Source organism: Apis cerana, linkage group LG1, assembly GCF_029169275.1.
Source record: "Apis cerana isolate GH-2021 linkage group LG1, AcerK_1.0, whole genome shotgun sequence".
Lineage (NCBI taxonomy): Eukaryota > Metazoa > Arthropoda > Insecta > Hymenoptera > Apidae > Apis > Apis cerana.
Window position 1 is genome coordinate 14,263,614 of NC_083852.1, and position 12,012 is coordinate 14,275,625.

At 23.6% G+C, this 12,012-nt stretch overlaps 4 protein-coding genes across 8 annotated transcripts; 2 read left to right on the top strand and 2 right to left on the bottom strand.

Annotated features, from left to right (window-relative positions):
• The first annotated feature begins 73 nt into the window (after positions 1–73).
• Positions 74–3,088, top strand: LOC108003556 (carnitine O-palmitoyltransferase 2, mitochondrial). Its single transcript, XM_062075335.1, has 7 exons — positions 74–214; positions 298–338; positions 424–982; positions 1,055–1,588; positions 1,668–2,151; positions 2,280–2,472; positions 2,573–3,088. The coding sequence occupies exons 1-7, from the start codon at positions 170–172 to the stop codon at positions 2,703–2,705; spliced, it is 1,989 nt and encodes a 662-aa protein (XP_061931319.1). The 5' UTR covers positions 74–169; the 3' UTR covers positions 2,706–3,088.
• Positions 1,732–4,899, bottom strand: LOC108003557 (V-type proton ATPase 21 kDa proteolipid subunit c''). Of its 3 annotated transcripts, none has more exons than XM_062075455.1 (5): positions 4,311–4,899; positions 4,117–4,165; positions 3,954–4,037; positions 3,476–3,872; positions 1,732–2,087 (listed from the first exon to the last, which is right to left on the bottom strand). In XM_062075455.1, exons 1-5 carry the CDS (start codon positions 4,369–4,371, stop codon positions 2,073–2,075), a joined length of 606 nt encoding a protein of 201 aa, XP_061931439.1. In that variant the 5' UTR covers positions 4,372–4,899; the 3' UTR covers positions 1,732–2,072. The 3 variants fall into 3 exon arrangements, with proteins under 3 accessions (XP_061931439.1, XP_016921355.1, XP_061931434.1); XM_017065866.3 differs by lacking the exon at positions 1,732–2,087 and adding an exon at positions 2,469–3,411; XM_062075450.1 differs by lacking the exon at positions 1,732–2,087 and having other exon boundaries at positions 2,469–3,872.
• A 6-nt stretch (positions 4,900–4,905) lies between these two features.
• LOC108003626 (SET and MYND domain-containing protein 4-like) lies at positions 4,906–8,016 on the top strand. Of its 2 annotated transcripts, none has more exons than XM_062075332.1 (4): positions 4,906–5,044; positions 5,765–6,555; positions 6,665–7,304; positions 7,379–8,016. In XM_062075332.1, exons 2-4 carry the CDS (start codon positions 5,818–5,820, stop codon positions 7,882–7,884), a joined length of 1,884 nt encoding a protein of 627 aa, XP_061931316.1. In that variant the 5' UTR covers positions 4,906–5,044; positions 5,765–5,817; the 3' UTR covers positions 7,885–8,016. The 2 variants fall into 2 exon arrangements, with proteins under 2 accessions (XP_061931316.1, XP_016921512.1); XM_017066023.3 differs by having other exon boundaries at positions 4,908–5,044; positions 5,715–6,555.
• A 307-nt stretch (positions 8,017–8,323) lies between these two features.
• LOC108003625 (dynamin-1-like protein) lies at positions 8,324–12,009 on the bottom strand. 2 transcript variants are annotated; one of them, XM_017066021.3, is made up of 7 exons: positions 11,403–12,009; positions 10,621–11,185; positions 10,280–10,527; positions 9,471–10,181; positions 8,923–9,250; positions 8,636–8,847; positions 8,324–8,540 (listed from the first exon to the last, which is right to left on the bottom strand). In XM_017066021.3, the coding sequence occupies exons 1-7, from the start codon at positions 11,502–11,504 to the stop codon at positions 8,484–8,486; spliced, it is 2,223 nt and encodes a 740-aa protein (XP_016921510.1). In that variant the 5' UTR covers positions 11,505–12,009; the 3' UTR covers positions 8,324–8,483. The 2 variants fall into 2 exon arrangements, with proteins under 2 accessions (XP_016921510.1, XP_016921511.1); XM_017066022.3 differs by having other exon boundaries at positions 8,923–9,199; positions 11,403–11,793.
• Positions 12,010–12,012: the final 3 nt, after the last annotated feature.

Consider the following 12,012-nt stretch of genomic DNA (forward strand, 5'->3'; position numbering starts at 1 on the left):
GGCTATTATTTAAATTAATAGTATTATAAAAATATACAAAGAAATATATTTTATCTATTAATATTTTATTTTTTATATTATACAAATATTTTATATTATTACACATATTTTTTATAAAGTTGTGTATATAGTGTGTAATTGTAAATAAAAAGTATAAAATAAATACAATATGCTATTTTTTGTATTAAAATATAATTACTTTGAAAAGAAACTAGTAAGATTCATAAATTTCATATAACACACATTTAATTTTAATTAACATAATAATTAATATTCATATTAATATTTATATTTTAGATTGATCAAGATAAAGTACAATTATTATTACAAATATCAAGGTAACTATGTTTCAATGTTTAATTATTATATTATTAACAAATATAAAATATATTTAAATAATATAAAAATATATATTTATTTTAGAAGAATATCTACAAAAAAAAATGAAGAATATCAATATATTGAAAAAAGTAAAACTCCAACAATGCATTTTCAATTATCTTTACCACGTTTACCTATTCCAAAATTAGAAGATACATGTAGAAGATATTTAAATGCTCAAAGACCATTGTTATCTAAAGAACAGTTAAAGAAAACTGCAATTTATGTTAATGAATTTCTGATCAAAGATGGTATTAAATTACATAAGGAACTAATTGAAAAAGATGCTAAAAATTGTAATACTAGTTATATTAGTGAACCATGGTTTGATATGTATCTACGAGATCGTAAACCTTTACCTATCAACTATAATCCTTTCTTAGTTCTTGAACCAGATTTAAATTCAGAACAAAATATACAATTAGTAAAAGCTACAAATCTTATTATATCATCATTACGATTTATGAAATCATTAAAAGAAAATATTTTACAACCAGAAATATTTTATTTAAAATCTGAAACAGCTCATAATAATATATTTCATATTATTACAAGATTTCTTCCTTCTGAATTTAGATGGTATGGAGCTTATTTATTTAAGGTAAAATAATCTTACCACAATTAAAAATGAATGAATTTTTTTTATATTTCTAATAAAAATTTGTTATTTTAGGCCTTTCCCTTAGATATGTCACAATATCATAATTTATTTAATACAACAAGATTACCAAAATCAGTAAAAGATGAAATTTATGAAAATACAATTGGAAGACACATAATTGTAATGAGGAAAGGACATTTTTATTCTTTTGATGTAATAGATAAAAATGGTTATATTTATCAACCAAATGTTATAGCTAATTGCTTAAAATCTATTTTAGAAGATACCTTATTAAATAATGAAAGTCCTATTGGTATACTTACAACATTAGAACGTGATTTTTGGGCCAAAACTAGAACATATTTATCACAAATTGGTAACCAAGAAATTTTACAAAAAATAGATTCTGCTATATTTGTAATGATATTAGATGATGTTTATGTTGGCACTGACTATAATGAGTTAATTAGATTATATCTCCATGCGGATGGAACAAACAGATGGTTTGATAAATCATTTTCTTTAATTGTTACACAAGATGGATATGCTGGAATAAATTTTGAACATTCATGGGGAGATGGAGTAGCTATATTAAGATTTCTTAAAGTAAATATTAATTTTTTCTTTTTCTTTTTTTAGAAATGAAATAAGAAATTTTTAGTTTAATTTTTTTCTCTTCTTTAAGAATGTAAAATATGATATTACAAAACAGCCAAAATTTTGTGCTGATGATATTAAATACCTTCAAAAAGGAGAAGTGGAAAAACTCAACTTTATTGTAGATAGTAAAATACAAAATATTGTATATGCACAAAAAAAGAAGTTTGAAAAATGGATTGAAAATCTAAGTGTTGATCATATAATATTTAATGATTTTGGTAAAAATGAATGTAAAAAATTTGGTTTAAGCTCTGATGCAATTATGCAATTAGCTTTTCAGTTAGCTATATATTATCAAAAAAATTGTGTAGTACCAACATATGAATCTTGTAGTACAGCTGCATTTAAACATGGTCGTACTGAGACTCTTAGATCATGCACAATGGAAACAAAAAGAGCATGTGAAGCCATAGCTCAGAAAAATAATAATTTATCCATGTCTGAACTGAAAAATTTAATAATTAATTGTAGTAAAGTTCACAGTGAACTTTCTAAAGAAGCTGCTATGGGTAATTATAATATTATATTAATTTAAAATGTTATATATATTAAATTATTATTATTGTTAAATTTTATTAATAAATATTGATAGAAAAATGATGAAGAAATATAATTAAAAATATATTTATTTTTATAGGACAAGGATTCGATAGACATTTATTTGCATTAAAAAAAATTTGGGAATATTCAAATTCTTTAAAACCAGCTATTTTTGAAGATTCTGCATATGATAATATAAATAATAATATTTTATCTACATCAACTCTTTCAGATCCAATTATATATGCTGGTGGTTTTGGACCAGTAGTAAAAAATGGATATGGAATTGGGTGAGTTTTCTTTATTATTTTTACAAATATATCATTTGCAATTTGATAACATATATAGTTTTGAATATTTTATCTATATAACAATTACTTTAATGTTTAGATACATGATACAAGATAAAAAATTGGGAACTATTGTGACGAGTTATAAAAGTAACAGCAACGCTAGTGAATATGTGAAGTGCTTAGAGAAGGCATTTAAAGATATTCATTCTATAATGGTTTATGGAAAATAATAGTATCATATATAGTCAATCATTAGATATAAATTATTAGATAGCAAGGATAACAAGAATTTTTCTCTAATACTGTTGATTATATATATATACATATATATATATATAAGCTTTGACTTTATATATAATATTTGTTAAGAATTTTTATATTTTTATTAAAGAACTTTTTTTTATATTATCTAATAAAAAAATCAATTCATAAATAATATTATACATAGTATATTTTATATATATATATATATGAAACATATCATATCATATCATAATGTTATATTTATTTCATAATGTTATAGTTAAAAAATATATATACAATAGAGAATCATTCAAGAAAGAATGTGTTATGATCATACTCAAAATATTTTAAATAAAAGATTCTATTGAAATAATGAACTTTATAATATTAAAAATAATTATTTATACATAAAAATCTTTATAACCAAAAGTTGTGAAAATTATTCAAATTAATAATTAAAATCTATTCATAATAAAATTATATATATTTGTTCAATATAAAAACAAAATATTAATCTTATATAACAAATTTTAAATTGGTTTAAACATAATAATTATTTTTATTTTTATATTTTTATTTTAATCATCACTAAATAGTGAAAGATAATGAATCTAAAAAATATTTTATGGATATTATGTAATATTGCTATTTATTTTAAATTTATACTTTATTTCCCATCTTTACTTTAGATGTCTGCAAATTTATATGAATTAATTAGAATTTTAAAAAACAAAAATATGCTCATTAAATAACTTACCATATAAATTCCAACAATTAATCCAAAAAGTCCAATGGCAGAACCAAAGATTTCTACAATAAGAATTTTAACAAAAAGAGCAGAATTCGCTGCATCAGAAAGGGCTGCACCAGAACCAACAATACCAACAGCTATACCACAAAATAAATTAACAAGACCAACGGCTAATCCTGCTCCAAACATTAAATAACCAGCAAACCAATTTTGATCACGAACTTCTTCCTTCTGAATAGCTTCAGCAGTAAATTTTTCTAACATTCCAGATAATACAATGGCAGTAATCAAACCATAGATAGCTACAGCTTCACAAAATATTACTGAAATTAAATTTTTTGTTTTAATTCTTGGTGCTTTTACACCACCTCCAATAATTGAAACTCCTGTTGTATGTATTCCTCTGAAATAATGAATTTATATCACATTTATACACAAATAATATAATTTAAATATAAGTTATTTATAAAAAAATTAAATTTACAATGCAGCACCAACAACAGATAAAGCTACTGCAAGTCCAATACCAAGAGTTGCCCACATATACGGCGAGGTATTTTCTAAAAACCTAATAATATCTCTTAACAATATTTTTATAGTTATAGTTTTAAATAAAAAAAATACCAAATTTAAATATGCTTACTTACCATGCAATACTAACACGTTCACCTTTTCCAGTAAATAGATGATATAATACTACAAAATATTATTTAAAATATATAAATTTTATAAAGATAAAAAATTACATAGTCGATTAGTAATATTTACAGTTAATTTTATTTTTTTAAATAATTAATTGTTTTTAGTTTTTATTTAAAAAAAAATAAATAAAAGTCAATACCTAATACTAGAATTGTTGCTGAAGCAGTACCCGCAAAAGTAGTGCCCAAAATGTATCTCATTGTGCTATTTTTGTTTCGTTGTTATATGTAATTCTTAAGAAAAATGAAAAAACTTTAATAAATAATTGACTTTAATTTTAAAATATAACTTAATAATGTAGTTTTATAAATATTAAGAATAAGAACACTTTATATACAAATTAAGAGAAAAGCGCTCACACCCGCTTTTATCATGTGACGTTTACTCTTAATGGTTACTTATACTACACTAGTGACATCAACTGTAAAAAAGTGGTATTAAATAATGTTTAAATTTTAAGTTAGAATATCTAAAAATTTATAATTATTTTAAATATTTTACAAAATATATATTTTGATTCATAAATGAATTCGTAATTGAAAATATTGAAATATATATATTGCTATTAAATTATCATTACAATTTAATTAGAATATTAAAAAATCTTTTTTTTTTTTATTATAGTAATGATATTATAACAATGAATATAATTTTATTTCATTTGTTTATTATATTTTTTAATAATCTTAAGTTAAAATATAAATATAAATGTATCATGAATATATCCCAGCACGAAATCTAATATCTAATTTTAGAATTTATCGCAGCTCATTTGTCTTCTATTTATAATAAAAATACGAGTGTTAATTTAATAGTATATTAAAAATTACACAATTTATTAATATTTTAAACAATCATGTCTGTTACAAAAGGGTAAATAAATAACTTTTCTTATGAATTTTCATATACTTAAAAAATATATTTTATTTTTTGTTCCAAAAATTAAATTAATTTATAAGTAATTAAGTTATACACTTATAAATTAAATCAATAAAAAATTTTAATTTGCATAATAAAAAAATTATGTATAAAAAATTATATCATCAAAGATACATAAAAATTATTATTTGAACTATAGTATGTTAATATATATATTTGTAGAATATTTTTAAAGGGTTAATTCGAGTTCAAAAAAACACAAAATTATTATGAAAATATTAATTGCAGCTTATTTATTAAATTATAAGCACTTTAAATTTGCATTAGATGAAATAAATGAAGCAATAACAAAATATAATAACGGTGTGAATGAATCAGAATGAGTTTCACCCTTTTTTTTTTCTCTCTCATTTCATTTGTCTATAATTCAACCGATATTTGTGTATATTTTATATTTGTTTTAATCTCTAGAATCAATTCTTTAAGAATGTTCCATAAATATAATACTATATATTTTAATTTTAATTAACTTATAATGATAAGAAATCTAAAATCACATGATACAATTGTTAAAATTATGCAAAAAAAATTATTTATATCAGTTATTATGTATTGATGATGAATATATATAATGAATATGCTATATAATTGAAATTTTTCATAGGTATATCAACTTTAGTGAATTTTTTAAAATTGCTTATGATTCTGTCATAGAACCGTATGCAAATAATTTCAAGAAATTTTCTGAAAATGGAGATAGAGAAGAAATGATAAAAGTCCTTATAAGCATACCGAATATTGAAAATATAAAAATTATTGAATCATATAAGGGTAAGGATGATATTAAAGCAGCAGAACTTTGCAATAAAAATCGCGAAATGATAGTTAAAGATGGAATTGTGCACGAAAAAATAAATAAAAGTAGTATCCTTACCGAAACACTGTTTAAGGCCAGTGTAAGTAGTAAATTGTTTCTAGATGCGCTTTTAGATTGCGCATATTATTATTATAATTCGAAAGCTTTTATAAAATGCTTAAAATATTGTGAATGCATGCTTGCACTTCCTGAAAATCTTTACAATACAACTACTGAAAGTATAAACGATTTTTTGGAACATAAAAAAGCATGTATGCAATTAGAGCGTGAATGCTATAAAAGTTTGAAAGAATCATCTTCTCAGGACAAAAGATTGCGTAAAAAATACAGCAAAAATCAAAATACTTTCTTCGAGATAGCAAATTATACACCAATAATTCCTACTCTTAATGGGAAACAACATACTATTCTTAAAAGTTGTTCAGATGCTGTTACTTTACAATTTGATGAAAAACGAGGTCGACATCTTATAGCTACCAAGAACATCAAAGCAGGATCTGTTCTGATTGTTGAAACACCGTTTGCTTTCAGTACAAATAAAGAAGCACTTGGTAGTAATTGTTTACATTGTCATATTACTCTAATGTCGAGTAATAGCGTTAAAATTCCTTGCCATTATTGTCAAACAGTTAGTAGGATAAATAATTTTAATCTATTTCTATTGTTTTATATTTATTTTTTCGTATTTTAATCTATTAATATACTTCTAAAATATGATTAAATTTATACTTCTACAGGTATCTTTTTGTTCGGAAAAATGTCGTAGTAAAGCGTGGCAAATATATCATCAGTATGAATGCTTCATATTTGATGCTTTCTTTGAAAATGATTCCGAACAAATACAACGAAATACTTCATATTTATTGTTAGCTTATAGAATGATAATTTCAGGATTTTTATCTTCAACTGAACAAATTAACAATATCGAAAAAAAAAAAATTCCTTTTTTAGACAACAATTTCCTTCAATATTATGTTACAAATATAAATAAAGAACGTAGTACTTTAGGAACAAATGAAATTTATAGTCCTTACGATTATCGTACTATATTAAATTTAGAAACTCATTGTACAAAAATGGAACCTAAAACAAATCTTATTCGTGCTATCGAAGCTATATTTTTGGCAAAGTGCTTTACTTTTGTCTTGAGTAAAATGGATGTTGTTTATTTAAAAAAATCCTTCATCTCCTTAGCAGTAGCAATATTGCATCACTTACAGGCTATTAATTGTAATGCTTATGAAATTGTGGAAAATATATATGATAAAAAAACACATATTTGGGAACCAAGACAAATAGGTGGAGCAATTTATCCTTCGGTTAGTCTTATAAATCATAGTTGTTATCCAAATGTTGTTCGTCATACTTATCCATCAGGTAAAAATTGTATTTTTAATAAATGATTCTTTATATTTTATATATTATAAATAAATTTAAATAATTTTTTACAGGAATAATTGTAGTAAGAACATTACGTTTTGTTGGTAAAGGTACAGAAATTCTTGATTGTTATGGACCACATTGGTTTAGTGAAAACAAGTTATCAAGAATCGAATATTTATGGAAAAAATATCGTTTTCTATGTACATGTGATGCATGTATTCAAAATTGGCAATATCCGTTACCCGAAATAATGAAATATAAGTGCAAAACATGTTCAGAAATTATTGGCATAATTGCATTAAATGAAAAACATATGCAAAATGTATTAAACAAACAATGTAACTGTACTAAGACAATTAATTTAAAAAAAATAAAAAATCAACTTGAAAAATCAGTTAAAAAAAGATTAAATGCTATTTCTAAAATGCATGAAGGCCATTATGAACAGCCTCTTCTTCAATTACTTGAGCATATACAGTTTATTGAAAAATTTTTTATCACACCCAATATGGAGACTATCAAAACACAACAATGTATTATACAGTGTTACAATCAATTTGCTTGTATCTCTTAATAATAAAAGTCAATAAAAATTACTAATTATATATAATATATATTATATGCACACATGAGTAAACACACAACATACACATAGTTTTGGATCTGTATCACAAGTAATCATAAATAAAATTCTTATTATCTTTTACATTAACTATTATTAATTTTTTAATTTTTTCATGCAGTGCAAAATGTTATAAAATATAACAAACTGCTTTATATCTATGATCATTTATATTTACTTTTAAATTTCTTATAAAAAAAAGTTAATTTTTTTAATGTAAATATTTGCATAACTTTAAAAAAGCTTTTAAAATAAAATTATGGCAACAATATCATTGTTATAAATGGTAATATTTTGATTATTTAATATTATTGAATATTATAATAAATTTATTATAAATGCAGGTGTGATTGTATTTTATTTTTTATACCAATGAAATAAAACTAAAAAAAAATCTTAAAAACTACTATAATTGTAACATTATTTGCATGAAAAATACAAATTATATACAGTATTTGGACATACATGTGACTTCATTTGTCAGTTTATTAAACCACCAAACTGTCTAAATTAAACTATAAACTGATCATGTAAATAATAGATAAATTCTATTACCACATATGCGTTTCTCGAATTTCACTAATAATATGACCAGCTTGTGTTAATGCCTATAATGAAAATACATAAATCGATAAATTGTTTAAAATTTTAATTTATATAAAAAAAATATTATCATTTATATGATAAATATGAAAATATATACTTTTAGCATATCTGCTGCTTCTTTGCGTCTAACAGCAACATGTTCACTTTCATTTAAAAGAACTTCAGCATGATGTGATTTATATAAATGTGTTACAAGTTCACTTTGTAAATTATCTTTTACATAGTTAACTAAGAAATGCATGACAGCTTTTGGTACACTATCTTGTATAGATTTTCGTACAATGTAAAAATATGATTTTATCAATCTTTCTGTAAAAGATAAAATAATATAAATAAATAATATAAAATATTATTTTCTAAAAAACAATTCATTTCTATCCATACCAATCACATCACAGTCTCGTTGTTCTCGTTCGCTCAGTTTACGAGATGTTTGCACTGGTACTTCAGGTAACAGATTTACAGGTTTTTGTTGTGAAGATGCTTTCTGTACTTCGATTATTGGATTTGAACTTGGATTTGGATGGGGAGAAGTACTGCTTTCACGATTTCTTACCGGAGAATTATCAATCGAACTAGTTGAATCAGTTCTTCCTTGAGGTATAAGATTATTTAACAGCCAATTGCTTAAAACCATTTGATGTCCTTGTTGATCTTTATTCTGTTCAGGTAAAGATGCCACTTCTTCTTGATTATTAATTGACTTTACATTCTGTTAGAAATATGTATGTGTTAGTTACATAACACACAGAACAAATTGATTAGAAAACACTTAAAATATTTAAATATTATATTATTTAATCAAACATAAAATTATTATATTTATTATATATATTATTTACATATTATATACACATTATTTAAGATATAATAAAGAAAAATATTAATACAAACAAAATATAAATTAATGAATATTATTAATAATTACTTACTACTTCATTTGAAGTTATATTACTTGATGTGGTATTTGTAGTAGAAGGAACTTTCCTATTATGTTTTATATGATCTACATTAGAATTTTTTAATAAAGATGATACAAGAGCTGCATCCTTATGAAAATCTGGATGCTTAGTATTAATATATGCTAATTCTATAGCGACTAAATTTTCAACCATTTGATTAGTAGGTGGGAGACGTCGACGTAGTAATTGCGTTACAACATCAACAATACGTTCATGTAATTTTGGAAAACGCAACATTTCTTGCTGTACTTCAGTACCACAATGTTGAATAATTCTTTGCATTTCTTCATGTACAAGTTCTACACATCGTAATGACGGTTCTTCGAGTCTTCGAATTTGTCGTTTAACTAATAATTCAAAGGAAACCTCTGGTACAAATAGAGCAGGTCTTGGACCAGTTGCATTTCGAATAGCTGTTAAAATATCCATTTTTGTAAGACCCGCCAACGGATGTATGGAATCCAGTGTTTTTCCAAATGTTTCGTGAAATATATAACAAATTCGAGCACCACCACACAATTCCGTTGTTTCTATGTTTCTAGCTGTTCCTTCAATTGTGGAACAATAACTGCTTGCAAATTTAGTAATTATTTGAAGTAAAGTTTGACTTTTGTCACTAACATCTTCACCATATGAATTAAGAAGCGTTTGAAATTGTGAAACCATCACATTTACTCTCGTCTGTTTTTAAAAAATATAAGTTCTACCAAATTATGCCTATTTTAGTTTTTCTAGCTATGTATAACAAATTGTTATTCAAAAACTCTCTATAGTATTACCTTTAATTCTGGAAGACAATCCCGAATATGATGCATCAGTAAACGATTTAGAGTTTTAGCTAAATAAGGAGTTCCATTTCTATTTGCTAAAGTAGGATATTTACGTTGCAGAAATGCAGCTTCATCTTTTAATGCATCTTGAATACTTTTATTATTCATTATATCTTGTTGAGAACGGTTAACTACACCAATAATTCCCAATTTTACAGGTATAACTCTTCCACATAATATATCTATAGCATCAGTTCCTACAATATTATATAATGATATTTTTACAAATTATAATAAATTATAAAAATTTTAAATAATAATAAATGTAATAATACTAATAAAAATATTACCAGCATCCATAAGATCTAATTTAGTAACAACAGCTAATGTACGTCTTCCATCTGGATCCACATCTTTACTAAGTTTTAAACTTTCACTTGTAGCCATATCAGTATTTGCAGTAACAACAGCTAATATAATAGAATTAGGATTACATATATATTTTAAAACAAGTTGCCGTATTTGACTTTCGATATCCTCTGGTTGGTCACCAACTGGTACTTTTGTAATACCAGGAAGATCAATGAGAGTTAAATTAACAACTGATGTTGAATATATCTTTAAATTAATTGGTTCTGGACAAATTCCTTTATTAGATCCAGCCATACGTTCTGTTTCAGATTCTATTTCTTTACGAATTTCATTAAAATCTATGTAAATTTTATTTTTAGTATGTAAAAATGTGCCCCATTCATCTAGATCTAATGTTCCATTTTCTGCACTTCGATGTTCACGATCATCTTTAGGTGTATAAACAAGTTGCAATATTAAAGGACGTCTGGTAACTATACCAGTACCTCTTGGTAAGAAAGATCGACCAACCAAACTTTCTATTACAGATGATTTTCCTGAACTCTAGAAAACAAAATTATATTTACTGCAACATACCAATACCATAAGTAAATTTTTAATTCACAAAAAATTTATTATAAATTAAATTATTTATAAATCAATTAAATAATTTTAGATTATTCAAATGTATTTTTATTTTTAGGAAAAAAAATTTTAATTTAGATTATAATTATAAACTATAAATTATCTTCTGTTCGTCATTCAAAAAGTTTTAACTGACCTGTGTACCAAGTACTACGATTTGTGGTAATTGTATAGCATCAGCACCAACAGTATTAAACACATCTTGTAATTTATTTATTACAGGTATCAAAGCTTCCATTATAGAGTAAATGAAAAATAAATCGATCAAGACAGTTACGCGATACGAGCCGGTGTAAGAGCTCTTTTATTATAAGTAAATCTATAATTACATAAGCTTATAATAGGTTTTCAATTTTCAAAAAGTATAATTTTTTACAATTAATATTATTTATTATATTAATTTTTTCTGTATTGATATTTTTTTTCTTTTCACCACAAAAATTCTACATTTGCTGTTTCCAACCACCTTTTCTCTATTCCATAATCTACACGCGTGCGCATGCTATAATATTTCGCATATTAAAGTATATGTATGTATAAATTTCATAGTAAAGTATCGTTTCTACTACGTAAATGCAAAATCTGTTTGAGAAAAAAGATATTGTTTTTTTTATAATTTTAAATTTTAATCTAAAAAAAAAAAAAATTAACTAAAATTTTATAAATATATATCAATAGTTATTTTCAAGTATAAAATACGAATAGAAAAATATAAAACTAACACAATTTGATTTGACAGAAATAAC